General features: G+C 44.2%; 1 protein-coding gene across 6 annotated transcripts in view; it reads right to left on the reverse strand.

The window, feature by feature from the left end:
• The window catches only part of ACSL1 (acyl-CoA synthetase long chain family member 1), an 877,045-nt gene that overhangs the window by 248,718 nt on the left and 600,465 nt on the right, over nt 1-27,862 (reverse strand). For all 6 annotated transcript variants that reach the window (XM_069631504.1, XM_069631500.1, XM_069631503.1 and 3 more), the window contains one exon: nt 21,600-21,734. In XM_069631504.1, coding sequence (XP_069487605.1) covers nt 21,600-21,734 — 135 coding nt within the window. The remainder of the gene's footprint in view (nt 1-21,599; nt 21,735-27,862) is intronic.

Consider the following 27,862-nt stretch of genomic DNA (forward strand, 5'->3'; position numbering starts at 1 on the left):
CATGCAGAACGGGTAAGACGAGGGCTCCTAGATGGTCCTCATATCCATCAACCACTGAATATACCTCCACCACCTTTAGCTCTCAGAGTGCCACCCATCTTCACACACTCGTCCCCAGAGTCTACCACAGGTGATGCGTTCAGCTTCCTATATTTCCTGGATCAGTCTCCTCTTCGGGCCCTGGATGCGCCATGACCTGTCATCTTCCGACCTTTCCCCTCCTCTGCAGCATCCAGAAAGTCGGTCATTGCCCTCTAGATGTCCGGTTCCGTTCTCAACTTGTGCTTCTGGCCATACAATTCAAATGTAAGGGAGAACGGGAAACCCCCATCTGTACCGTACTCCTTTGTCCTGAAGCCACTTCGTCAGGGGCATACACATCCGTCTCCGTGCGAGGGTCAGTGACGACAGGTCCTGGAAGATCGTCACTCTTGCAGAGGATGAGTGACCAGACGTTTCTGTTTAGCCTTCTCCAGGATTTTCATTTTGTCGCTATAGTTGTGAAACCTCACTAACACGGACTTGGGGACCCCCTGGGGGAAACCCCTGCCCTGTGAATCCAGTCTATTTTCGCTTTGTCAATTGATTCATCTCAGAAAACCAACTTTGTGATCTCATGAAGGGACCTCTTCAGGTCCAATACTGATTCCCCTTCCCTTGCCGGAATACCAAAGACCCTCAAGTTATTCCACCTTTCTCGATTTTCGAGATCGTCCATCTTCAGTAGAACCTCTTCATCGCGCTTCTCTATATCCCATATCCGTCGGTCCATCTGTGCCACTAGGGCGATTATGGTTGTGTTCTACTTCCTCCAGACGCCCCTCCATCTTGTCAATCCTTTGGGTGATTTTGTCAACCCTACCTCCAATGTGGGCTCTCATTTTGCATATTTCTTCGAGCAGGACAGCCACGTCTTTTTAGTTGTGGATGCGTCCTCTGTCGTAGCGGCCTATGTCGTAGCGGCCATTGTAGCCTGTGTTGAGGTCTCCTAGTCGGGGCGATTCGGGGTGTACTCATGTCACAAGCTTCTGTTTGGCATCCATACACCGCCTTCCTCGGGCCTGTATGCAGGATTACCGAGTGCCCTCCACCTGTGCGCCCACTCTACCAGATGGCCGCTGTCACCGTTATTCCTCCTTCCCCCCAACCACGCCTGGATCTGTTCCACTGTTGCACCTCTTTAGCTAGTGATGTGTCGGAAAGACCCCTGTGTATGGTGCCCGCCCCTCCAGAGTTTAGTGTTTCACCGTGCCTTCACCCGAGTGCGGGAGTGAGATGCCTCCGTAAGCCCCTTTCCGCTCACAGTACCTCTGCCCCTCGTTTAAGTCTGTTCCTCAGTACCAACTAATGACTTACTATGGTTCCGAAGTGTGTGTGTGAGTCGCTTTGACCCAGTGGCGCGGGTGTAGGGTGCTCATCAAGTTCACAGACCCAGGAGGAGGGCACATACCCCGATTTCGGGACCCAACCCTCTCTGGGTAGAGAATAGAACCACAGGGGGTCGACTGAGTTATTTGCTGGAGCCCTTAGGTGTGGGCCTCTGGGAGGCTTTTATCCTGGACACCGCTGGGGGGGGGGAGGTTGTGACCGGTGTTGAAGGGCAGCTAGGGGAACTGGCAGTGTAGTTTGTTCCTTTTGTACACTCCCGACAATCGCTGTAGGTCTGCTGGAGGGCCTCTGGAGGGTGCCCCATTTGTGCCGGTGGTGGGCTGTGCATGCCAGCCGGAGCGCCAAAAGACCCCACGTCCCACGTATATGGGCGTTCACCAGTGGGGTGTAATGGCCTCAAGTCCCTTCTGTCTTTTGGGTTGGGGTCTTACTGGCGCAGGTAGAAGCGCTCGAACCCCACTCCATCCTCCCAACCCTGCCCCCAAAGCCCAACTCTGACCCTGTGTGTATGAATTACTAGACGCAAAGGAATAATTATTACAAAAACATTTCCATTTTCCAGGTTTTACTCGCTTATAAAATACTCCAATTTGGAATTGGACTTTGTTTAGGGAGTATAAATATATCATTTTACTCCCAACTTTTAAAAGTAGGGGGTACAAAAAAAGTGTTAACAATTGTAGTTTCCCAGTTCACGCGAGCATGCAAAGAAACTAAACCCATTTTATGTCTCAAAATTGTGATTGGGACCCCCTGCGGTAAAGAAAGTGCTACTTTGTACAGGAGTGCCTCAAATTGATCCCAACTCCAGGACACAAGACCATTTTCTGCCCCTTACAGAAATCGTCAGAGAAGCAACCACATTTCCTGTCTGCTAAGCACATCTCAGTAGCGCTTACCGTGGTCATTCTGTTCATATTGTTCTGATCAATTGATTTGGTCCTTTTGGCATGAAGGCATACCAAGATATTTAAAACTTGGAACCATTTCCAAGCAGGACTGGTCTAGAGACCACTTGCACTTTAATTGTGTCGGCTTGGAATAGTTTAAAGCTAAAATGTTTGAACTCATTACGTTTAGCTTCAAAGCCAAGCTAAACAAATAGGAGTCCACGACCGTAAGTGTTTGTTAAAGCTCTACAGGGGTAAAATCACAAAGGACAAAATCGACATATGCCAAATATTTTATACAAGTATTCCCTAAATTTGGGGGAAAAAATTGAATCACCATGGTCAGTTACATTTACAAAAAATAAAAAAAATTAGCCAATATGCAGCATTGACTCAAGTCCCGCTCCGTTTGGAGTGTCTACGACAGGTGAACCCAAAAATGTGTTTTTACCGAGGGGTTTGTGTTACAAAAAGGGTTACTATCACTATGGACGAACAAAGGGAACACAAACTGCCTCCTACTCCTGTAATGTGTGCATGACAGAGGTCTACTATTGATTTCTAAAAAACCGTGTATGGATTACAGCCTGAGGCACCAGATGTGCGTGCCTTCTTAACCCTGAAGACCTTACTCTACTTTTCATAAAAATAGACTCAATCAATTAGGTGAAACAGAGCTCTCCAGGTTTTATAGAATTTATTGGTCACCTGGTTCCTATCCAACAGGAAAAAATAAAAATGAAAAAGTGACGCATACTTTGAGGCACCATTTCATATACAAAAGACAAATACAGTAAACATTTGACTTTCAGCATATACATATATAATTAAGATGCTGAGAAGTCCCTCCGGACAGCCTACTTTTGAAAAATCTTACCATAAGATTGCTCCGTTTACACAATTGAAAGCTTGTGCGATATCTAGAATTGCACAATATATTACGCTCTTCCCCAGCTGCGATTGTGTTTGTAATAAACCTAACCACGGACAGTGAAGTGCCAGTCCCGCACTAGAACCCTGATTGAAAGACGGCAAGAGACCCTGCTGATTTTGCCCAGCTTTGTAGTTCCTGTAAAATCAGACTACTAAATATCTTACAGGAAGAGTCCAAAAGAAATATTGGTTGATAATTACAGGGGCGCATTCTGTCCCCATGGGTGTAAACAAGAACAAAGCACCACTCCAGGACGAGGGCAGGGAATTTGAAGACGGAATGTTGTTAAATAGGCCCCACAAAATTGCTGTCCATAGATGTACATTTGATTTCAAAGTGGCATTTGCCAAACCATTGAGGCCCGTGCATTGGAAATGTTACTTCAAATAATAAATTGTTGAACAGAAGTGAAATCAATCTGCAAACAATCTGACCATTTAAGCATAGCCTGTGTGTCTTTAAACTTTGTCCCAGCCAGCAAATAAAGTTTGGAAAAATTGCCCTCCCATGTGCATGCCCGAATTGGATATTTGAGTATCCAGCGCCTTTATGAGCCTTCAAAAAGGAGCTAAGCATCGCTTCCATGTCAGCGGTGTACATGTTGGCATAGTAACCCTTCAACCAATTTGTGTAGGTTTGCTTCAGGATGTGTAATGCTTTTTTCATAATTAGGTTAATTTTAAATTTAACTTATTTGATTACACAAAGCATGCTTTTGTCCACGGACTAGGTCATAAAATGTGTTTATGAGCACCCTTCTTTAAAAAAGGACGTCCAAAAGCTTTTGGAATAATTATGTTGAACAACCTTTGAACCACTAGGTCGTAGAAAAGCGATTTTTCTTTTAAAAAAAGGTCTTCATCGATAATATTGCAGTTAAGATTGCATGATTAAAGCAAGTGGCAAGAGCTGGTTTCCAAATTAGAGGATGGTCTCTTGGGAGAACTTCCACTATTAAGTTAGTTTATCAGCAGTATATATAAAGGCATCTATTTCCAGATCCAATGCCAACAAGCAATGATCACTTGAATGTAAGTCAATGACCTCAAATTTTGAACATAAAAAAATGAAGTTTTTTAGAAAGAAAAATGTAATCCAAAGTAGATTTTGAACCCACGCTATTCCTTGGGAAATGAGGTAGGACGTCTCCAACTACATTACCATTAACAAGTAAAGTCCCACAACCTCATTTCTTTACAAAACAAATACCCACTTTCTCTAAACGGTAAGTGCTCATACAATCACTGCCCAGATAGTGACAAGGATCGAGACATTCACTGTTTAGGTACCCAAGCAGAATTACGCTAAAGTGATCCTCACTCCTTTCCCTTGGTAACAAATCAAAAAGACATTCTAAAATGTTAATTTTGTTGATTTAGGGTTGAAGTACAAATTGAACACAATGCAAAAACCTTCCATCCAAGAGCTACGGTCCATTCATGTTAGTTTATCCAACTGAAATTAATCCATTTGCAGCTGTGTCATTTGAGACCCAAACCATTCTTTAACGCCTCCATATGGCTGCCCTCAGAGCCCCTGCTTGGCTTCCACGCGTAAAGAGTAAAACCATCCAACAGAGGATTCACAATCCAAGTTTCCTGCAGGCAAATCAATGAATAATGACCAATGGTCTAAAAACATTACATTTACGATACTACTAAACTATTCTTGGGGAATATGACCAGGTTAGATATACTTTTTTGAATACCGTCACCAATTCAAGGGTAGTAGACCCCGTCAGTCATGCAGTGACACTCAGTTATGAAATGACATAATAAACCAACCCGGTTACAAGTATACACCTTGCAACATTACTTTAGAACTCAGTTCATAGCTGGAAAAACAACTCATACTTTCTGGAGGGGCCTCAAGCAACTCAATGGTAAGTTTGAACACTTAACTATTTTAGAATGCACCAAGCAAAGAAGGGAAAGCAAAACGCAATTACACTTTAAGACACAATGTATTTCAAGGTAAGCAATTGACCTATTGGCACATAACTATCTTTTATCGAATAGCTAGTTTTACCCAGTATACTTTAGGAAGTGTACAATACAGTTTCTAAAATAAGTAAGAACTTTAGGAAACTATTTTAGAATGGAACCAAAGCACAACCCAGGGTTAGAAGAGGAGCAGCTAATCAAGGTGAGTAAGACCGATATCCATAAGGTAGTGTTAGGAAAGATTTGCACGGAACTGGTAAAATCTTCTTTTCCTGGTTCAACCCCAGAACTTTTTGCTTTACTAGTGGGATATTTTTCCATAATACCTCAGTTAGTGGGAACCTTTTTCCACACTCACAGAATCAAACTCTTTTTATGGGTGTAATTTTTAAGGCTCTCCATAGTGTCTTTTTAAAGTTATCCTCTTTAACAACTTATTGGCAATAAGTGCCTGTTGTTGCTGGGTTGCCCTAGAGGCTCCCCTTTTAACTTTCTTGGGCTAACCTTGAGTGAACTACAGTTCCCAAGGATAGAAAAGATCGTTGGATCATTTTTACATTTTGTCAAGTGAAACCAGCACACCCCACCTTCTGTGGAGTGCTGGGCATCCCCTTTCACACAAACTAACAATTCTGTTACAGTGCCAAGCTTACCTTCAATGGCTGGTGGCAGTGATACCCTGTACGTATTTGGTGCAGCTTTACCGCAGGCTGTGTTCACAGATGCAGTAAAGGGACCGAAATGGCCTCAGTCTTCTTTTTTCGCCATTTTAGTGTTTGTCGTTTGTCCCCCTCACCCCCACAACATCCAGGGCGGGAAATTCCTTTGTGTGATTTTGTCTTTGGCGGGAGTCCCCTGGAGGGAGGAGTCAGAAACTCCCCAGCCCTTTGTCATACACCTTGCTTGAATGGGGACAAATCCCTGTGGGGGGCTGGCTGTCCTGATAGGACAACCAGACCACCCCTTCTTGTAAAATGCGGTGAGAGCATGCAGAGGTTGTGCTGTAATTCCTAATAAATACTGCGAACCTGGAAGCTGAAGATATGTCGACCACTGGAACTTAAATAGAAGAGGACGAAGGAAAAGCGGCAGAAACAATTTCCAGCGACCGGAGAGCCTGCTGTGTAACCAGAGCCTGCCGTAGCCCTTCCTTCCGATAGACCTGGGGCCTCCGAAGACAACCCCAACCCAGAGCCCTGTGAGACCCACTAGACTCAAGACCTGCATTTTGAGCCATCCCATCCATTGCTGAGACCATGCGTTGTTGCAATAGCCCAATACCCTGGGACCTCAAGTCATCGTGCGGTGCAGTCTTCCGAATTCCGAATCTCGCTGAAACTTCGTGTGCATCCTGGTGGATCTCCAGAGACAAGAATCGAGTCCGAAAAGTCCCCTCACCAGAGTGCTGGACCTTTAAAACAACGAGAACGCAACCGCGATTTCCTGTTTTCTGTGCTCCTTGAAAAGGCACCAAATCTGCAGAACCGCATTCAGCCACAAGGGAAACCTTGCCTAGAGCCTTCATCGATCCCTGCTGCAAAGTGCCTTCTGAGGTCTTGTTTTCAGTCTCCACGACAAGGAAACCATTGGCCTGGTATTTGGCTGCATATCCTGAAGTTCTCCTGTTGCTAAATCTTCAATGCTGAGGTACTGTGTTGGCTTGGGCATGTACTTCCCTTAAGCCTGTTCAGATTTCTATGCAGCTGTGGGGGGTTTTCTGTGATGGGGAGGCCTCTCATCCAGTGCACCAAGTCCCACTGCTAGAACCCTGCTAGGGTGTCTTCTGCGAAGCCCCAGGACCCTCCACCTTTAAAGTAAAGTACTTACCCGTTTGCTCAATTTTCCTAAGGAACGCTGACTTTTGCTACTAAAGAACCTATTCTGACACTGCCTGTTGGTCACTAGTCCTAGTGACGCCCCTTCTGTCACTGAGAACACTCATGCTCCAAGAATAAGGGAAAGACTTTCAAGGGATTGGGACTTCTGCCCAGAAAAGAAAATAAGTGTTTAAAAGTTACTTACTTGTAAAGAGTTGGTTGGTTACTTAATTCTAAGAGTGAACAGTTACAAAAGTTCTTACTGATCTTGAATGTGAGGTGCACTATTAAAGTATGGTTAACATCTTTTCTTCCTTAGCAACTGTTTTGCCAGTCTAATAGAAAATAGATGTGAAGGTATTTTACTTTCCTGTGATAAGGTTGTGCCTCTTCACAAAAGTAAAGTGTTGATATCAGATTAGTCCTTTGAGGATAATTTTAGGAGTGTCCCGCAACTGGGTCTTGCTTCCCCCGACTTGCTGCTAGCCTGTCCTTAATAAGTCTGCATTAGGTTGTTGCCTACCTAGAATAACTATTCAGGAAAGTGTAACCTTGGGTTTTACTTTCCCCTTCATTGTGAGGTTAAACAAAGTATGTAGGTTTTACTTACCTTGTGTTAGCTGTGTGCCATCCAAAAATAAGTTGCAAGAGTTACTGCTTACCTCAATCTGGGTTTCCCGGATTTCAAAAGCACCTGTAATTGTATATTACATCCTTAGGTTTTACTCACCTAGTATGCGTTATGACAAAACTAGTTATAGATTTTTACTGCAACTAGAATAAGTGTTCCACTATTCACCAAAGGTATATGGTCCAGTTGACTGATTAAGTGATTTGTACTGAGAATCATACAACTGGAAGAGTCTACTGCCCTTGAGTTACTGAATGTAATTGTAAAAAGTAACCATTGATTTTTACTACCCAAGAATATGCTTGACCTATACTAAATGTGTATGAAAATGTTACGACTTCCCTAGAACTACTGTTAGGTACTTTAAATAAGGTCTATACTTGGGTCTGTGTACTTTCAATTATAGTGTGTTTTTATACTGTGATTTCATACAATGTTTTAGTGCTTACTTACCCCTCGATTTATCTGGGCCTACCTGTATTTAAATAAATCCTTTATTTTTACAATACAATGTCTTTCAGTGTTTATTTGGACCATTTGTATTACAATTTCACTTGTACTGATTCTACAGCCTTCTCTCCCTCCTAAAATAAGCCTAGCTGCTCAGTCTATGCTACCATGAACTCAGGCGGTACAACCTTCTACTAAGAGTGGAATCTTGTACTGCCTCAGTTGAATGGTTTTACTAAGCCCTTAGTTGGACATCAGAAACACTGTCCTACCAGGTAGGTATAGACTAAGACTGGTTTAGAATCTGTATGAAGCAGACCACGGAAAGCAAATCCCAATGTTACACTTTAATTAATCAATGTTCTTCAAGGCAGGTAAACCCCATTGATTGCTTAACTGAATGAGTGTAAAAGTTTACCAATGATAAAACAGTAACAATAATGATTACTTTTTAGAAGGGGAGCAACACCATTCAAGGCCACCTATAAACTTTTTAGAGGGCAGAATGCAACTCAAAAGGTAATAATGTTTAGACACTTTGTAACTTTTCTATTAAAGAGATTAAGTTACCACACAACTGACATACAAGTACTTTTACACTTGTTATACTTTCAAAGCAGAATTATTTTCTTATCCCGTCCTTCCCTAGTCTATTGCATGAGTTTTCTCAGAGGCCGAATAGGGACCCTTTAGTGGTCTAGGTGGCAGCTGTAGGCAGGCCGAGATAGGGTTCAGTTGCAGGAAAGTTAAAGTTCCATAGGAGATCTTAAACAATAAGTATTCCCTTCCAGAGTTAGTTAATGTGTTCAGGGACTGCACAGAAGGCTCCTTTTAGTGAGATGTATCATTTGTATGCTTCATACCCTCTACTAGTCAGAACACCAGCACTTTTTGCTGGCTGGTGGAGGAAGTGTTCTATCAACTATTGTGTAATTGTTCTGCCGCAAGCTATGTCCATAGCCTCGGTAGTGCACAATAGGGGCACCCAAGTACCAACTTGGGGCCTCCCTTCTTTTTTCATCATTACTAGGGTGGTTCTTCTTGGTCTGCCCATCTACCATTATCGGAGGGGGTGGCCTGTTTGAGTTTTGCCTTTGGTGGAAACCCTTGGGTGCCCCCGCCTCGGCTCCAGAGTGTCTGGGCAGGCAGAAAGTGGGAGAGGAGTTTACCACCCCCCTGTCCTTTGTCTGCCAGAGTGCCTGAATGGGAACTCCTCCCACAGGGGGTATGGCTGTCCTGATTGGACAGCCAAACACCCCTTTCAGTAAACTGCTGAGGAAAATTGCAGAGGAGTGAATGCTGGAACTGAATAGAAAGTGAGGCTACTGCAGTGAAAAAGTCGACCACTGGAAGCTGAAGTAACCGAAGAAGATGACCAGAGACGCCCGCAGGCCCTTTGCAACACTGAAGAGACCACTGTTGTCCCGACTCCCGAAGATGACTCCTTCCCTTTGACTGGTGAGAACAACCAGTCCCAATACTAACCTTAATTTGCGCCTTCTACCGAGGTCCTGGGAGTTTGTTTTCAGAGCCGCAAAAACTCAACAGACCAGTTGTCCATTTCGAGTGCATCATCGCAGAAAGGCCGAATCTGTCCACGTCTTTGCTGCACCCACAAGGACACTCCAAGAGACCCAATCCAACTCGACCAGACCCCCTCATCAGAGAGTGGGGCTGCAGGAACCAAAGAAAATTGACAGGGCAAACCGCATCCTTTATTGGTGCTGCAGAAAAGGCGCCAAAACCGTTGAGTAACCAGAGCAGTTGAAAGCCGTGCCAGAGGTCCTCCCTCGCGACTGCTGCTGAGAGATCCCGACCAATATCCTGCCTTTCGTCATCAGACCAAGGAATACAGAGGTCAGGACCAGAGTTGCAACATCGCGGAGCATCCAGCACAAACGAAAAAAGGTATTGCTTACCTTATTCCAGAATGTCGCTCCAGAGCGTTTGAGTGCATGTAGCGGTGTCCAGGGCAATCCCCCTTGGACGCAAGTCGCTGCTTGTGTCCCTTTAGGGAGTCCTTTAATCGGGTCTCCAATGTTGGTTAAGTCTTCTTGTATCTTCTTTCCCATAGACTGGAAAGTTTTCACTGGAACTTTTGACTTCTGCTGCTTGTCAAGACTTTAAACCTCTCTGCACTGCCTTTTAGCTAGGGTTGCGTTTTGAACCACAAGACACTTGCTGTGCAGGGAAACTGCCTTTAGAACCTGAAGCTCTGCTAGGATAACACTAGCCAACTGTTTTCTTTACCAAAAATCACTATCCGATGTGTATGCTGACTAATTGCAATTACTGTATTACTTTGTGCGTGCGCATTATTACCGATAGAACGGTAGACCTGCCAAACTCCTAACAATTGTACACATTCAGCAACTAGCAACTAAGTGGACTTTGAAAAGTATTGTAAAGTATACCTGTGTGTTGATTTATTGTGCCAAGTATTTAACAGTGACTTGTGTAGATATAATAAATCTATATTTTAATATAAATGTAAAAGTGTTTCTTTGATGTGTACTACTATGTTCAGTGTACTTCCCTACAGCTCACATCTTCCTCTTAAGATGAGCCTGACTGCTCTGCCGCACTACCAATGTCCGAGTAGTACAGACCGATACCAAATTGGGTATCTACAAACCACTGGGATAGCTTATGGTAGTCTTACCTCCAAGTGGGACATTAGGACAACTCCCGTAACAGCTCCCTATAGGTGTTCCAGCATTAGGCCTTGGAAAGTGGTATGGACAAACTCCCAACCACACAAATGACCCATTCAGCCTCACATGATGCGCACCAGACTTAAGGTACGTATTACCCAAGCCCACACAGTACCTTAGTAGAAAACAAGAGCTTCGGGTTGGAGGTCTTCAAGATGCAGCAGCACAAGACTTGGTCGCTGGATTCTTGGTCTGGAGACCAAAGAACTGGACAGTGGATGGAAACTTGCAGCAGCAGTCAGAGGAGGCTTCCAGCAAAGGTTTATTCATGGATTGTCATGGCTCTGGATTTGGTTCCTTTTTACAGCAGCCAGATGAAGAATGAATATCACTGGTCGGATTCTCTTCACACTCTCGGTCCTGAACTCTGGTGTGGGGACTTCAGGGATTCGAATCGTGTCTCTGGAGGTCCAGGAGGAGTCCACCCAAGTTTCAGCTTGATTCGGACTTTGGAAGACCATGCACCGCACTCCGGCTCAAGGTCCCAGGGTTTTGTCGGTTTGCTGCTCAGCAAGGTTGCAGGACATGGGATGGCTCAGAATGCAGGCCTTCTTGAGACAAGTGGATCTCACCAGCGTCTGGATCTTTTTCAGGACCCCCAGGTCGATAGGAAAGAATGGTTGCAACAGGCTCCAATTCCACAGCAGGCTCTCCGGTCGCTGAAAATGACTACATACGCCTTCTTAATCTTGCTCTTCGGTTTCAGCTCCAGTGGTCGACTTGTCAGCAGCTTCCAGGTTCAGAGTATTTATCAGGAACTACAGTACAACTTCTGCAATCTCTCCCTGCGGTTTAGGTTAGAAGAAGCAAACTTAGTTGAATTCTCTCCTGTGCAGTGACAGACCCAGTCTCCAGATTCCGGACCAAAGGAAGGGCTCTGAATGGGATGTCACAGCAGCAGTCTTGAGAGAGGACCTTTGGCATGGATTTCTCTGGTCTTCTTGGTTGGTCAGTGGTTTTGGCACCTTTTTATCAGCTCCAAAAAAAGGACGGTTATCACCTGGTCGATCTTTGAGTCTGCTGTGCTGCACTCTGGTGAGGGGACTCAGATGAGTGGGATCGTGCCTCTGGAGGTCCAACTGGAGCTCATAGTTCTGGATGGATTGGGCCTCATCAAGAAGTTGCACTGCAAATGGGTTGGAGGTCTCCTGGTATTTGCGGTCCGCAGCCGTGGAGACTTGCAGCCCCTTGGGAGATAGCTCAGTTCGTAGTTTGTCTTGTGGCTAGTTGGTCCCCACCAGCCTAAGGAAAGGAGTGGTTCTCTTCGGAGCTCCTTGGTTGATAAGAAAACAGGGTCAGGACAGCAGTGGTAAATTCAGTTACTGGAAGGGTCTGCAGGCATCCCTGGTCATCCTCAGCTTCGGATCTTCTGTTCCAGTGGTCGATTTGCCTTCTACCTCAGGAACCTCACCTTATATTCCGATTTCCCACTCACTCCTCTGCAAACTCTTTCAGCATTATGCAGAAGTGGGCAGGTGGCTGTCCAATCAGGGCAGTCAGCCCCCACCCCCCCACCCCTCAGTGGGAACTGGTTCCATTCAGGCACTCTGGCAGACAAAGGGCAGGAGAGTGTACACCTTCTCCCCCACTTTCTGCCTTCGCAGACACATTGGAGCCTAGGCAGGGACACCCGAGGGTTCCTGCCAAAGGAAAAACACAGATCTCTCCCCTCCCAATATGGTAGAAGGGCTAACAAAGGACAAACATGAGAAATGGCGAAAAAAGGAGCCACCATGTTAGAATATAGGTGACTATTGTGCACAACTGAGGCTGTGAATACAGTCTGTGGTAAAAAAAAAAATAGTACAATAGTTGGTAGAACATGTCCACTGCCACCAGCCATAACTGTAGGGTTGTCACGGACTAGAAAGTCACAGGAGCAGAAATAAGGGGGGGGGTACTTACTAAGTATCCTCTTAGCACACCACATAGTGGTGTGTGCTAATCTCATGATATAACGTTTTAGGAAGGATGTAAAGCATTCCTCTATCCTTAAGAACAGTAGTTAAGGATAGTGAAAGAATCTAAGGAGAACCGGAAGGGTTCCCAGCAACACTGCACATAGTGTGTGCTGTGTGCTGCAAAAGTCACAGATGCCTTGAAAGAGATAAGGAGGAACGCAGAATCCATAGAAAAAGTTAAAACAGAACAGCGTTCCAAACATCAGAGCAAATAAGAATGAATGAGGGGAAGAAGGCTCTCATCATTCAGGATAGAAAGAAAGGTCCAGAAGTCCAGCAAAAAAGTTCTGGGGGGAGGGGGGGTCTCACTAGGAGAGGGTATAGAGTATAAAAATGATCAATCTCCCTAACAAGCTTCACCTTCCACAAACATGCGTTCCATTTACATGTGATCCTGAGAAGGTAGCAGGCACCACATATTTCTCATGTCCTGCAAAACAGGCTTGCTTGTATCATAGCTTAACTGTGAGATAGTGTGCTAAATTGATGTGAAGCTGTGAGTGTACTAAACAATGGGAAAATACCCGAATTCCTTGTGCAGGGCTGAATGGGGTTCAACCCATTTTCAGTGATAATTTTTTTATTTTTCTAGAGTCAATTGGGTCAGATTTTTTTTGAAAGCCACAAGGGGGAACTAGAAGTCAATGCGGCAGACTAATTAGCCCGGTCGCTCTGAAAACCCACCAGACTAATTTCTCTATATGGATGGATTGTGCACCAATATCTTCACTTGGCCGTGCTTTTGGTGTGGCGCCTTGGGACTTAAACTGCCACTTAGAGCGTGGAAGAAATATAGGTGCCAAGGGTTTTAAGGCTATTGCAGCTGTTACTGGAGCACAGGAGAGGGCAGGAGATACTGTTAAATGCAAAGCAGTCATGTTCTCCAGTACATACTGGACGTTTTTTTTTTTATTTAGGTATTTACAAATGCGCACAAAGCATGTGGGCAGCTGGTTACAATCAGGCAAAAAACAGGAACAAATAGGGGTACAGATCTGTGTTTAAGTTAAAAAGGTGGATTTTGAGCTCTCTCCTGACGGTATTGTAAGATGGTTCATCTCGATGGGCAGGGAGCCAATTCCAGAGAGTGATGACCCAGCACAGGAAGCTGTACCACTGCCCCTCTTTTACGGTTAAATCTGGGGATGGTGAGGCAGTGTTTGTAGGCTGCATAAGGGTCTTGCCAGGGAGTGTCTGGAGTCTTTTTGCAAGTTAGGAGGGTGCATAGTTACATCTACAGCGATGTGTGATGGGAGAGAATCTTGAAGGTAATTCTGTCCTTTACTGGGAGCCAATGAGCAGATTTTCTGGCTTTTGAGTTTACAGATAAAATCACTCAAGTTTAGTTCAACAGGTTTTTCAGGAATCTGCTTCACGAAAAACGTAATTGATCCTTTTCCTATGGGCAACCGGCTTTAATATTTGCCTTTGCATTTAGCCTTTGATGGTGGTGACATTTCCTGCCTTTTCCACTTCCACAACCGTTTGTGAGGCTGAAGGAGCACAATTAGAGCCTACTTCAATCTAAAGAGTCAGGGGCTCTGTCCTGTTTTTACCACTTGCTTTCGATTTTCTCAATTTGAAAACCAGTCCTTGTTTGCTTAGGCGGATTTGATATTTTTGGACCCCACCAGTCCTCCCAAGTGGATTGGTACAGGATTTGTCTTAGTACTTTGGTTTGTTTTAATATTTATAATGCGCACCAGACCCAGGGGTATCAGGGCGCAACAGATACAGAAATATGCGAAGCTTAGTTACAGTGTTACATAGAGCGAAATACAGTACATACATGGAACGATGAGGACTGGAAGAACTAGGGCAAGTTACAAATATGGCACACAATACATACAATTATGTTTTTTTTATTTTTTTACCCTGGATCCGGAGTGGGTAGTGCCGAGTTACAACTCGGTAACAAGGGCCTAGGGTCACAGGGTGGAAATTACCTCGCCAGTTTTAGAGGTTAGAAGATTTGAGCCATGTGATAATATTTGATCTGAAATTCAGGTAGGATTGGCCTTCTCCAAGTGAAGGGGCAAGGAGTTCTAAAGCTGGGCCGTTTTTACGGGGAAGCTACAGCCACCAATCTTGGATAGTTTGAATCTGGGAACGGTCAGGCAGTTGCGGTTAGCTAGTCTGGATGGTGTTACAGATGTCCGTCTGTGGAATCTTTCAGCAAGTTAAGTAGGAGCAGCATTATTTAGTGATGTGTGGGTAAGTGACGCCGTTTAAGAGGATTTTATCATTGGTCAAGAGCCAGTTTTGTTGCCTACTCTCGGAGATGTGATCTCTTCTGGCAATGCCTGGGGCTGCTCTTAAGGCATTATTTGAGATTTTGAATTCTCCTGATAATGGTTTTGTTTGAGCATTACAATAATCTAAGCGGGACAGAATAAGGGCTCTGGCCAAGATGATGCAACTGTTAGAGAGAAAGGGTTTGCCAGTTCTGATAAGTTTACACGTGTACGCGGTAGTGCACGCTAGTGTGTTAACTTGTTTAGAGAAGGACAAGGTGGAGTCGAGATAGAATCCTAATGTCTTTACCTCCTTGGCCACCTTGATAAGTTTACCGTCAATTGTGAAGGATGAGTATTCGGGGCCTAGCTTTTTTTTTTTGAAGTTGGTGGGGGTGCCCAGGATGATGGGCTCGTTCTCATCATTCAGGCATAGACAGTGCGTGGCCATCCATGCGTGGATGATCAGGTACACTATTCAGTAAGGGCAAATCCTTAACATAATCCCCTGAAAGTGGGAGGAGAATCTGAGTATCATCTGCATAGTTAGTGTAGGTGATACCAAGATGGTCCAGATCATCGAAAAGGGGCTTGGTGAAGAGGTTGTACAACGTGGGCGAGACACAGGTCCCCTGTGACACCCCGCAGGTGATGGGTGTAGGGTCTGTTGCTGCTGAAGGCGAGAAGACCCTCATGGTTCTGTTACTTAGGAATGAACTAATCCATGTTAGCGCCTCTTTGGAAAAGTGTGCCGCTGATTTGAGATGGTTACATAGTACCTTATGATCCACCAGATCGAAAGCGGCTGAGAAGTCAAGGAGGAGAAACAGAGCAGATTTCCCCGTGTCTCTGAGTTCATCAACCTGGGCCTTTATATCGATAAGGGTGGTCTCTGTGCCATATTGTGTACAGAAACCAAACTGTCTTGTCCCTAAAAGGTGGTGCAGTTCTAAGAATTTTTGAATTTGCGTGTAGGCCACTTTGTCTAATATTTTTAAAAGAAAGGGAACTGTTGTAATTGGCCTGCAATTAGTTGGCGTTTGTGGGTCTAGAGTATGTTTTTTTGGTAATGGAAGCAAACCAAGATTCTTTGAGATTCGTGGGAATAGTACCAGTGGCAAAGGAGGCGTTAAGTTTCAAAATGAAGGGCCACAAGTCACGTGCTGCATCCTTGATGAGTTGTGCTGGGCAGAGGTCACCCTGACAGTTGGAGGGTTTGAGAGAGGATAATTTTTTCTACTTCGATAATGGATGTTTTAGCGAAGGTGAAACGGGTGGGTTGGATTTTGGAAGTATTAGGGGGTGGGGAGTAGTAGGTATTCGTTGGACATTTAGAGAGGCTTTTTTTGGGCTATTTTATTTCGTAGAGTTGATACTTTGTTCACAAGTGCATGTTGGATGTCTGAACACCAGTTTTTGTCTTTTGTACAAGTGTCTGGTATGGCAAAGGGAGTCTCCAATTCTTTGAGTATGGTGAATAATTATTTCATGTTAGAGTTAGCTTGGGAAATGCGGTTGTCATAGGATTCCCTTTCAGCAAAGGCAAATTTCTTTTTTTATAAAGGGATGAGAGGTTAGTAAGCTTTAGTTTATTGGCTTCAGAGGGAGTTGGTCTCCATGAGACCTCACAGTTTCTCTTTTGTTGTCTTAGGTGTTTTAGGAAAGGTGGGAAAGGTGTGAACCACTTGTTAAAGTGTTTTTTATGCTCATTTGGTCTCAATTTGAGGGGGTGATCTGATCTAGGGAGGAAGCCATCATTTTATTGTAGTACTCCACTACTGGATTGGTACACTCTGGGAGTGTGTTGAGGGTGGAGAGAATGGCGGGGATGAGTCTTTCCACGGTCATGTTTTTTTGTTCCTGGTTAGTGTAGGTGGGGCAGTGGGGGCCAGTGTAGGTGGGGGGGTCTATTAGTGCGAGCGTACAAGATATGAGAGAACGACCCGTCCGGGCTAAAGGGGAGTTGTCAAGGATGTTGGCCCGACAGTTAAAATCTGCTATCCAGTCTAGTATTCTCCCTTTGTTATGGGTGGGAGTTTTGATTCTTTGGGTAAGGCCAAGCTCTGTTATGGTATTAGCCGTTGTTAAGGCAGGTTTGTATGAAGGGTCATTGAAGCCCAGGTTAAGGTCCCCTAGAAGTAATACTTGCTATGAGCTTTTGAGTTTGTTGGATAATATTGTGTAGATATCTTCCTCAAAAGTCCCAATTGGACTTGGGGGGACGGTAGATCTGGTGAATATTGAGAGACAGGGAATTAGTCAAAGGTAGTTTGAGTGTGAAGGCTTCACAGGATTGTATGTCGTATAGGGAGGCCAGTCTAATAGATAGGCTAGATTTAAAGATAACAGCAATGCCTCCGCCTCTTGTCTCTTGTCTGTCTTGTCTTACAATTGTGTCGCCATCTGGCACAGCTAACATAAGCATAGGGCCTGCTGCAGCATGCAGCCATGTCTCGGTGACAGCGAGAAAGTCTAGGTTGTTACTCAGAATCAGATTGGCAATCCCAGTGGCATGAGCTACAAAGGACCTAGCATTTATTAATGCTCCTTTGATGAGCGGGCAAGTAGTGTCTGTGGCTGGTAGGTGGGGTGTTGAGTGTTCCTTGCGTTTGGAGTGCCGGACATTCCAGTGTTTAGTGTGAATAGAGCAGTTGGTAGAAGGCTTTTTGCTGGTAGAGGTTTGGAGAGACAAGGTCTGTGCGATCAAGATCCGGTTGGAGGTAAATGCCAAGCGAATGGGTGGTTCATATATATTGGCTAATCTGGCTCGCAATTGGGAGTTCCTGGAATCAGTTGTGCAGGGAATGCTTGGGATTGTGCACAGTTTGTTGCTTGTCACTGGAGTCAGGGTAGTAGGATTGTTGTACGGAATGGGGTGAGCCATGTTCAAGCGGTTGCAGGTAACCACTGGGATAGGTCTAGCAGAACATAGTAAAACGCTTCCAGTAATTAAAGAGGTTAACGCGCTCCGGTTATGGACTATGGTGAACATACTGGTCTGGGATTACAATAAGTTTCAGTTGGCAATGGAGGGAGCGGCTGGTACCCAGGATATGACGGTACTAGCAGTATCGTTTATCAATATACTGGTGATGGGATACTGGCAAGGAGTGGCATGCACATGTAAAAAAGGGGATGTAATGTGTTTGTATTCCCAACCCTCTCAGATTGGAAATCCTGAACAATGGGCGATTCTCTTTCAGCAACGCTAACTGGAGAAATCGCAATATCCGGTTGAAACGGTTCCTCCCATGGCCTCAGGTCTACTCTGAGTTGGTATCGTCCAGGGTGAACAAGCCTGTTTGTTAGAGGAGAACTGTCATGCCTTTCAGACCCTGTTCCTCTTGGCGGTTCACACTGGGATTTGCGGGTGCCATCTTTACTTCCAGGTTGGCGCCATGCAGTTCCAAGCAGAAGTTGAATGAGTGATCTAGTCGTCCTGCAACTACTGGTGACAGCACAAGCCAAGTTTACGGAATCAAGACGCAAACACTCTTCAGCGGTCTCAACGCTCATTAATAACGTACCCACCTCAACGTGCTGTTTCCCAGATACCTTGTCTCTTTCCTTCTTGATCCAACTCTGTTCTGCCTTCCTGGTAATTCCCTTCCTCTTTCTTCCTTCTATAGATTCCTCCCAGCTCATTGACGCATCCTTCTGGGACTCTCCTTCGAGTCAGCCTGCTGCCTTATTCATTCAGAGTCCTGCTCCTTGAACACCAATCGGCACACTTCTGGACCAACCCTCTCTGCTGCTCCACTCAGGCATTTGCTTCCACTGGGAAGGTTTTTTCCTGGGTTTGACAATACCTCTGGAGGTCACCTAGCTAGAGGATCCTTACAGGAAGGTGGCATCGGGAGAGGCTCTTCCGTATCTGCATGACACCCAATCACTCGTCAAGGAAAGGTCCAAAAGATGCCTTCAACAAAGAAGCCATAGGTGAGGCACTCTTGATTTCAAGACCATACAATTCTCAGAAGCAGGCAAATGTGGTTTATCAGAATTATGGTGAATAGACCCAGAAATAAAACCCTCCAAAGATGCTAATTTGGCAGCAACTTGCTATTCTGGAAATTCCTCCGATATACATTTGTACGATTTTGCCAATTGAGACAAAGTGACGTTTAGGGTGTTAAACGCCAAGCCTGGTGCATTTGAGGCTTTGTTTACCGACATGCCCAAACCTGATCTCATGAACATGTTGGAAGGAGAGTCCGGTAGAGGGGAGGGGTGGCCTTAGAAGAAAAAAATTATATTCTGCTCTCCTGTTAGGCCGTAATGTTTGTCGGAGCAAAATGTTCTTCCAAGTCCTGACAGGGCGACTCCACATTTGATACAACTGCTTTTAAAATAGAATTGTCCATCAGGGATAAAACAGAGAGGCCTCAAAGTGGAAATACTATCTAACACTTCACCTTCTGTGATTAGCAGCATAGAGCCCAGTTACTCTGACTCTTTCCATGTGAGCCGCCTGCAGTAAAAAGGATGCATGAGGGGGTATCACTAAATATTACCCACACCAAAAACATCGCCGTATATATGGTTGTCTGGAACGGCCATAGGCAATATTTTTTGGGGGGGATAATTTTTGGGGTTCTTGAGAGCAGGGGTTTCTGGGGTGTCCCCCGCAGGTTCCATACCTTAATATCGCAGCAGAAATCTAGCGATATTTTTGTATGGGGATATTGGTGCGGGGATATTAACACATGGAACTGTATGAGGCATAGTGCGTTACTATGCCTTTTCTTTGCTGAACAGAGTGTAAGATCTCATTTAAGTGGGACAGAATTATGTGGGTCCAGTTAGTGGAGGGAGCCAGGTCAGCAAAATAATTTAAGGAGCAATTTATAACTATGCAAGATATGCAAGCTATGCAGAGGGGAATCACTCACCAGTGATGTGTGACTGCTCTGCAAATCACGGTTTGATCTTAAGTCCACAACTTTACAACTGCCACAGCGGACATGGCAGACTACTTTTGCCACCACTTCCACTCTGCATGGATTCTGGTGTTTTAAAGAGGGTTGCAGCAGATCCTTGCACATTTTGTCCACTTCCACAAATAGAAACAAGAAAGATACTACCACCACAGTTCACCATCGCAGACCACTTCTGCTGCCACTTGAAGTTTTAGTCAGAAGTATTTTTGTGAAGAATGGGTATCCAGAGTCGGAGACTGGGTTAGCACCCTGCATCAAAAATATGTAACTTTGATCAGAAGATATAGGTCTGCAATACATGGTAGGCTTAAAACCGGTATAGTCGTTATGCAACTTACATTTTCAAGTCTTACTAACTTCAAGTACAGAAAAACGTATCTGCCATGGATTTATTTGCATACTCAACTACTCTTATCCATTCACCATCCTTTGTGTCTTGCTGGCCTATAGCTTGGACTGCAAAGAGGCCACTGCCATTGTGGCTGCATCAATCTTTCTGTGTGCTTTCCTGCATTCTGCCAGTCCTGCCATATCCCCCTTCCAAATAAGGTTCATCTGGGCACTCTGCACCCTGGTGTGCTCCAGTGATGTGCCACCGCTAGGGGTGCACAAAATGTAAGTTCTGGTCCAACTCCCTTCATTGAGGATCGTCTGTCACATGCGCTTTCCCCCAGCAGTCTGAGCCCGCTGTTTATTTGCAGGTAGTCTTCCACTTTTCCTCAGTGTTTGGGGAAACCCGAGGTTTAGAAGGTCTAAAACACTCCGATCCCGATTGTGTCCCAAGCCCAGCATATGTGCTCTCTGATCTTCACATCCTGGTTTGGCTCTAGGTAACTATATGGGTCCCCCATACTCCTGTGTCAACTCACTGTGGAAACATGCAGGGCATACCGAATGGCACCCGTCCCACTCAGCTTTGTGGGCCAAGCCCCTGCATCCAATAAACTGGTGCTGCTTCCATCTTGGACTCTCAGAATGCAGCATGGCGTAATTAGGTCAGCAGTTTCCCTTCCTTGGTCTTCGCCGGGTCCCCAGCAGCTCTGCTGCTTGCACTCCATGAATCCACCCTACCACCCCAAAGGGTGTGCATCACGCTGAATCATCCAAGCACCAGATACGCATGCCATACAGTGCTCTGGACGGGACAGCTATTAGACAGCCTGCTTGGCTCCATCCCCCACTTACCATTGTTTAGGTTGAAACCTTTACTAAAAAAGAAACATTTAAAAAAAGATGCAGTTGAGAAAGGAAAATCTGTTAGAAAGAGCTGAAGTACAGCAGACACTGCAACAATAACTGCCCATCTCCAATGTGTAGGTAAAGGTTATCAGGTATCCAGAGATCCTTCAATAGAAGCAGAATGAAATTAAGTTGGCTTCTGTGGGGTGGGACTTAAACCTGTGATTTGACAGGGATCAAAATCAAAGATCATCTTTTTGCACCAAGAGTGCTGTGTTTTTCGTGATCCACCCCAATAACGAAACATTAAACATTTTATTATATAGCGATAACATGCAAGAGAAATTGAATGAATCCACATCAGTCGTATTCTCACTGAAAGGAAAACTTTTGTTTACAGCTCAGCAACCACTCTAATTCTCACCCACCACTTCTTCGTACATCGTTCTGTCCAAAGACAGCTCAGAAATAAATGCAATACCAGAGTATTCAACAGTGAAGCAGCTACGTGACATACCTGTACTTTTCTGAAAATTACTTTATCCCAGAGGCTATTATTTCGTATGATGCCACTTCGAAGTTCAGCTTCCTTTCTTTTTGTAGCAAAATCCAACATCCATCTTTTAATAGGTGTGTTCGCCTGGCCAAAAATCTATTTAAAAGGTGGACAAAGGATAACCAATAGCAATGTTACTTAACCTATGTATTCTGTCCTTATGAGACTCATTCACAAAAGGTACAGATATATCACATTGTGGACATCACTGGCCTCCATATATGTAGCTTTGCAACAATTCTCAAAGTCACTATGCATGTTACTGACAATCTAGCTCAATCACATGGGTCACACTACACTTCAGATGAATAGTTGGCTCTTAATGATTAGCCTAGGAATGTGGTTGGAGAGTGGGTAGCTGACATGAAGGGATACCAAGGACTATGCAACGAAGAAAACATACAATACCTTTAACTATGATGGCAACAGTCCAAATTCAAGTCAATGTTTCTGGAAGCTACAGACATAAATGGGAGCGGCTTCCTAGTACAACTGCAGAATACATTTCAAACCGTCCAATTGACTGCCTTGTGTATCATTTTAAAAGACTCTATAAAGCAATTTAGTTCCATTATCTTGTGTGAGCATGGGCACATTACTGAATAGGACACCATCTAATGGCATTACATTCGATAAGCAGGAGAAAATCCAGCCTTCGTGAATACGAGGCCTATTGTAGTTTGTATGCTAAAGCAACATGCATCAAAATTGTGCGGTCTGCCATGGAAAAGAACTACAAGAAAATATGGATCTCTTTACAAGTAAATGCAAGAAGTGTCTGAAATATACAAGTGTGCACTGTAAAATACTTTTTTCTACAAAAATTTCAGGAAGATCAGATGCCTAAAGTCAACAGTTCAGTCTTGCAGTGATCCTCTGCAGCACAAACATGTCTATGCAATGAGCTTAATGTCCGTGGTTACCATTTATTGATTGAAATCCTGGCTCTGCGTTATGGAGAATTCTCCGAAATGTGCTAATTCCCTTCTACCATAGAGACCCCAGAACTTTTGCTGGACTTTACGACTTTTTTATATCTAACCTGAGAGAGCTAGACCCTTTTTCCACCCACTGTCTCATGCATTTTTCTTTGATCTGAACACGTTTTTGGTTATGGAGTGATAAACTCCATAGGCATTTTACATTGTGTCACACAGCACCTTCAATGCAGTGACACGGGGAAGTCTCTCACATTTCCAAAAAGGTTTAAATACCAGCAAAGTGAAATTTGCTTTACTTGCATTGTAACTTTTTAGACCCAGCACACACTATCTTACAATAGGGTGCTGGAGGGGTTACTTAATATCCCCTTTGTCTAGTTTCTCATGTAACATTTGTAGGTTATCCTTTCTACAATTAATGGCTGGTTTTATTGGTTTACTATTTCCTACCACTTTTTAACCACAGGCTGCAATTGCAGCCCCAGTAAAGCACCAATGGGTGCCCATTTTATCAAAATGGCCCCAGTCTTCTTTTTTCGCCATTTATTTTGGAAAGTTCCTTCTTGAGATTTACTCTGCACGCCAAACCAGGTTTAGTCAATTTGTTTTGTCTTTGGCAGGTTTCACTGCTGAAGCCGGCCTCTGGCTCCAGTATGTCTGAAGTGAGTATGTCTGAAGTGAGTGAGATGCCCGAAACTCCCTGTGCTTAATCCCCCTTGGTTACAGGAATGCACCCAAAGGTGACTGGCCAGCTGGATGTTCTCGGAGGAGTCGCCCTACAGTGCGAGTGACAGCTAGGCTGTGAATGAATCTGAGAAACCTGCATAAAAAGGCAAGGCTTTTGGCTTGGAAGGCAGAGTCAACCACTGGAACGAAGGAATCCGAAGAAGAACTTGGAAGAGACACTTGCTGCAGCTCCTGGGCCGTTGGTTTGCCTGGTGAAGCCCTGCTGCTGTGCTGAAGCTCCAAATTCACCTCGACTAGAGAAGACCTGCAAGGACGACTTCTGCCCTTGGGTTGGTGGGACCGATCAACCCCAAAATGAACTCATCTGGACATCCTCTCTGAGCTGGCTGTACTTCCATTGCTGCTGCAGGAACCGAAGTGCCAGGGAGAGAACACCAGACTGAGTGCATCGCTTATCAGTTGGACCCGAGCTGCAGGAAAATCCTCCAGACCCCCAGGAAGCAGGACTGACCGAGCCACCTCAACAGATTGCTAGACCCCAGATGCAAGGAAAGTCCATAGTGGTATCCAAGAATCCGCAGTGGCGCTATTTCCTGGACGTGAGGAGCTGACACTGCAAAGAGCAGCTGATCTGAGGTTTGCCCATTGCTGCTGCCGCCGACCTACCATTCGTAGTGTGGGAGTCCCCAGACGTCCTCCCTCTTGTACCCACGACTGAGGCCCAGGAACACCAGACCTGCAGACCTACACAGGAACAGAGTGCAGCCGGATCCAGTTTTCTTTTTAACCAAAAGGTATTGTAAACCTAAGAGGACTTACCTCTTATTGTGTAGCCTTGCTAGCTCTCAGTTGAGACTTGTCTTGGTTACCATTGCAGAGTTGCTTGCAGCTTTGCCCCTCATAAGTGTTGGGGAGGAGCTAGCGCCTTCCAGCACCCCCACCACCTCCCACCCCGAAGCGCTTTAAAATTAGGCAAGATTTCTCTAAGAACTACAGCACTGAGAAAGGTTTTATCATGCACAAATAATCACACACAGGCGTGGCTAGGCACTACATTAAGATTTAGTATTTAAATATAAAGGTGCAAATAACTATTAGTTGAATACACTTGTAAATGTTATTCTGTTATTCTAGGTAGTCTTAAAATCTCAAAGCACGGTGAATGCAGCCTGTGCTAAAAATGGACTACAGGCATTGCCTGGTGTCCGCAAGCTCTGGCAGAGCATACAGTGGCTGAGCAGCTGTACCCTGTCTATCAAGACACCCAGGCAGGCTGGGCCCATGTCCACAATGTAACAGTATGAGAAAACAGGGTTTTAAGCAGAATTACTGGACCAGATAATAAAATCTAAGTATATTGAGTGAAGTGTGGAGAGTATGGTGGGAAGGTGTGTTTATATACAAATGCTTATAATATAGCAAATGATGATATTCAGGAGCTACAATGTATTCCTGCCTAGGCAGCAGTGTGCTAATTAGTTTTGTGCTAAATGGGAACCTGGTCATGCAAGAAGGAAGACTGCAGCATCTCTTAAGGAAGAAAGACAGTTTTGGATGAGCTATTCCAGTTTCCAGTAACCAAGTTGAACAGTATGTAAGCCCCCTGCTTGGCATCAGTCTGAAGGAGCCAGCCACGGAAACAGGATGCTGGTCAGGGAGCAGAGTCCTCTCCCCCCCACCCCAACACCCCCTCCTCATTTTTGTACAGATTACATTTTTTCATCTTTGCAAGATAGACTCTTCGCCTTAATTTCTTAGAGGGGTGAACTATTAATCTGATGCTAGCATGATAGGAGTACCCCACTATATTTAAGAGGTACCCCTGTAAGTATGGGCAACCTTTCACAAGCCTCCCAGCTTGTGGCCCTTCAAGTTAATCTTATTTCTACAAACTTTATTAACAACATTGTGCAAGACATTTTCTAACCTACAAGATGATCTTCAGCTCCCCTAGACTTTGCTCAACTAACATTGGCTGTCCTGGCTCCATGAGAGACTCTTACCTCCGACTTTGTGCCTTTACCTTTCCTCTAGGAAAGGGTTAATATACTTTGCATTGGAGGGTTAAAAAAAGTACTTATCAGTTTATGAATTATTTGTTAACCTTTGTTTTATTCCCATATCTAATCTTTTGCACCAAACTCAGTATTGCTCCAAATGTACCAGTCATAAATCAATGTCCACAGTGTCCTAGCTATTTAAGTCACCTGAGGGTGTAGGAAGTGTCATCCCCAATGGGTACAATCCGATTTAGAGAAATAAATTAAGAGTGTGTTTTGAGGTGTCTTAAGTGTTAATGTTTTTGCTCCCTTCTGAAGGAGGCTTAAAAAGAAACCATTGAGTCTAAGTGTTTATTTGAATAATTGTCACTGTGAAAACTATTACAACCTTACAGCTCACATTCACCCCTCTTGAGATAAGCCTGGCTGCTCAGTCACTACCAACTTGTGTAGTACATGCTTCTACCAAAGGTTGTGTTAACTATTGCCAAGACAAGAGTGATGCAGTCTCCCACAGGGTACGGCATACAGTCTTGCCTAACACTCTACAAAAGTGGAAAGCATATGCATATCTTACTGTGCACAGGGATTCCCAAGGTATAAATCACTGTGGCAGACCAGAGTTTTCCCATACCAGAATTAAGCAAATAAACAGCGATCCCATTCGACATGTACATATTTCCATTGATCATGTCATAAAAAATGTTGGGAGAGGTACTACTATTAGTGAGTTTCACTAAAGTGCATCTGTGCTAGAAACTCTTAAGTGTACTGGGCTCCAATTCTGAGGTTTGGCCTAAACCACCCAAAAGGTATGGTAGTAATGAACTAGCAGCCAGGCAGGGAGAAGGGCTGTAGTTGAGTACAATGACCTTTGAACACACCCATGTTGCTGTTGGTACTCTTGTTCAGAGGAGAATTGCCTAGCATTTCGGTGCTGGACTGCCCCTGGGCAGGACAAAGGCTGATATGCAGGGATATTTCTTCTCTGTGAAAGGGACAGTGAGCTAAAGACTTGGCAGAGTTCTACTGCTTTTATGAGTCGGCTTTCTATGATTTGTGTTTTATAATACATTAATTGTATTATATGCTTGAATAGGGATGGAGATCTTCCATTTTCAACACAGAAATGTGTACTTTTTTATTGATGGACTGTTTCTTTTAGATGTAGAGATATTATATTAGACTTTTACACTTGCCATTTTTAACAACTTGTTGAAGGCCATTATGTGATTAGGGGGTGGAGATTGTAGATATTCTGAAGCACTAGGCACCTTATCAAAGCAATTTTTGCACGTACTATACACTTTATTGTTCGGTCTTCGCAAACATTGAGAGAACATGGAACATGTTTGGAGTATTCAGTAAGGGGTTTAACATCATGGTATAACCAACCGGGGTTCAGTAATTGTATACCCATCAGTTATTTACACTGGTAGGCTCCTGACTTATTAGTTTTTAACCTCTACGGTTTGATTTATTAATGAATGGATTTTAATTAAGAGCACTATGCACTTAAGATTCAAACGGACTGTTCAGCGAGACCGAAAAGCACTTTATAAGAGATGCTGCTATGAGCTGGATTTTGCACATTAGCTGTTTCTCTCCCCCACTATTACATGTGAACACAACCTGATTAATGGGCTCCATTATAACTGACGTATTGTTAAGTTGAATGACATGGGGAGGTTGAATGATAATGATAGCGTCTTATTTACAATGTGGTCAACCATGGTAACTTTACTTCAAGGTGTCAAATTTGCTATAATTGACGATTCACCCATATCCTTTGTTGTGGATGTCAGATGTGAAATATTTTATTGTAAATGGGAGAGCAAAGGACATGTGTCTATCGAAACATATTGGAAGTTATTTATGTTTGTTTACGTGCAGGCAAAAAATGTGTATCTTAATTATTGCAGTGGTATTAACATGTATATTTGAGGAACTATTGTTTTTCTGCAGTTGACCACTAGGTGTGAGAGCGAACGCTGACTGCTTAACATCATATTACCCTCCTGTAGTTTGACTCACTATGAGCCTCCCTGTAATTTTTATGTTACATCACATTTCAAGATTCTTTAATGCAAATCAAGAAAGTTCAGGTAAGTGAAAATAGTTCACACAGACATATGCACACTAGACATTCGCTGTTGAACTTACCAGAACGTTCTTGATTTTAACATTGCCTTTGTGTGTGTATATATGGGATACATTACTCACCGTAATCTTATTTCTGATGCTTGTATCTGCTTAGATTCACATGCTATGCATAGGCCGACATCTAATGGAAGCTGCGGAGTATTACAGTTTGTTTTTCGAAACTCGAAAATGGGCGTTCTTTCAGAAAGGGAGCAGCATAGCTGGATACAATTGACTATCCACTTCGAGATGGCACCTTTAGAGACGTGATCTCCCTCTCCGCTTGTAGCTACGGAGACAAACAGTTGGTCTGTTTTTCTTAGCCGCCTGGTCTTGTCTACATAGTAGAGGACCGCTCTTCGCACATCTAGAGTGTGTAGTTTCATCTCAGCAGAGCTTTTGGGTTCTTGGAAGAAGGCCGGAAGCTCAGTGGACTGGTTAACGTGGAATTTTT

Source organism: Ambystoma mexicanum, chromosome 6q (assembly GCF_040938575.1).
Source record: "Ambystoma mexicanum isolate Mex_15411 chromosome 6q, UKY_AmexF1_1, whole genome shotgun sequence".
Taxonomy (NCBI): Eukaryota; Metazoa; Chordata; class Amphibia; order Caudata; family Ambystomatidae; genus Ambystoma; species Ambystoma mexicanum.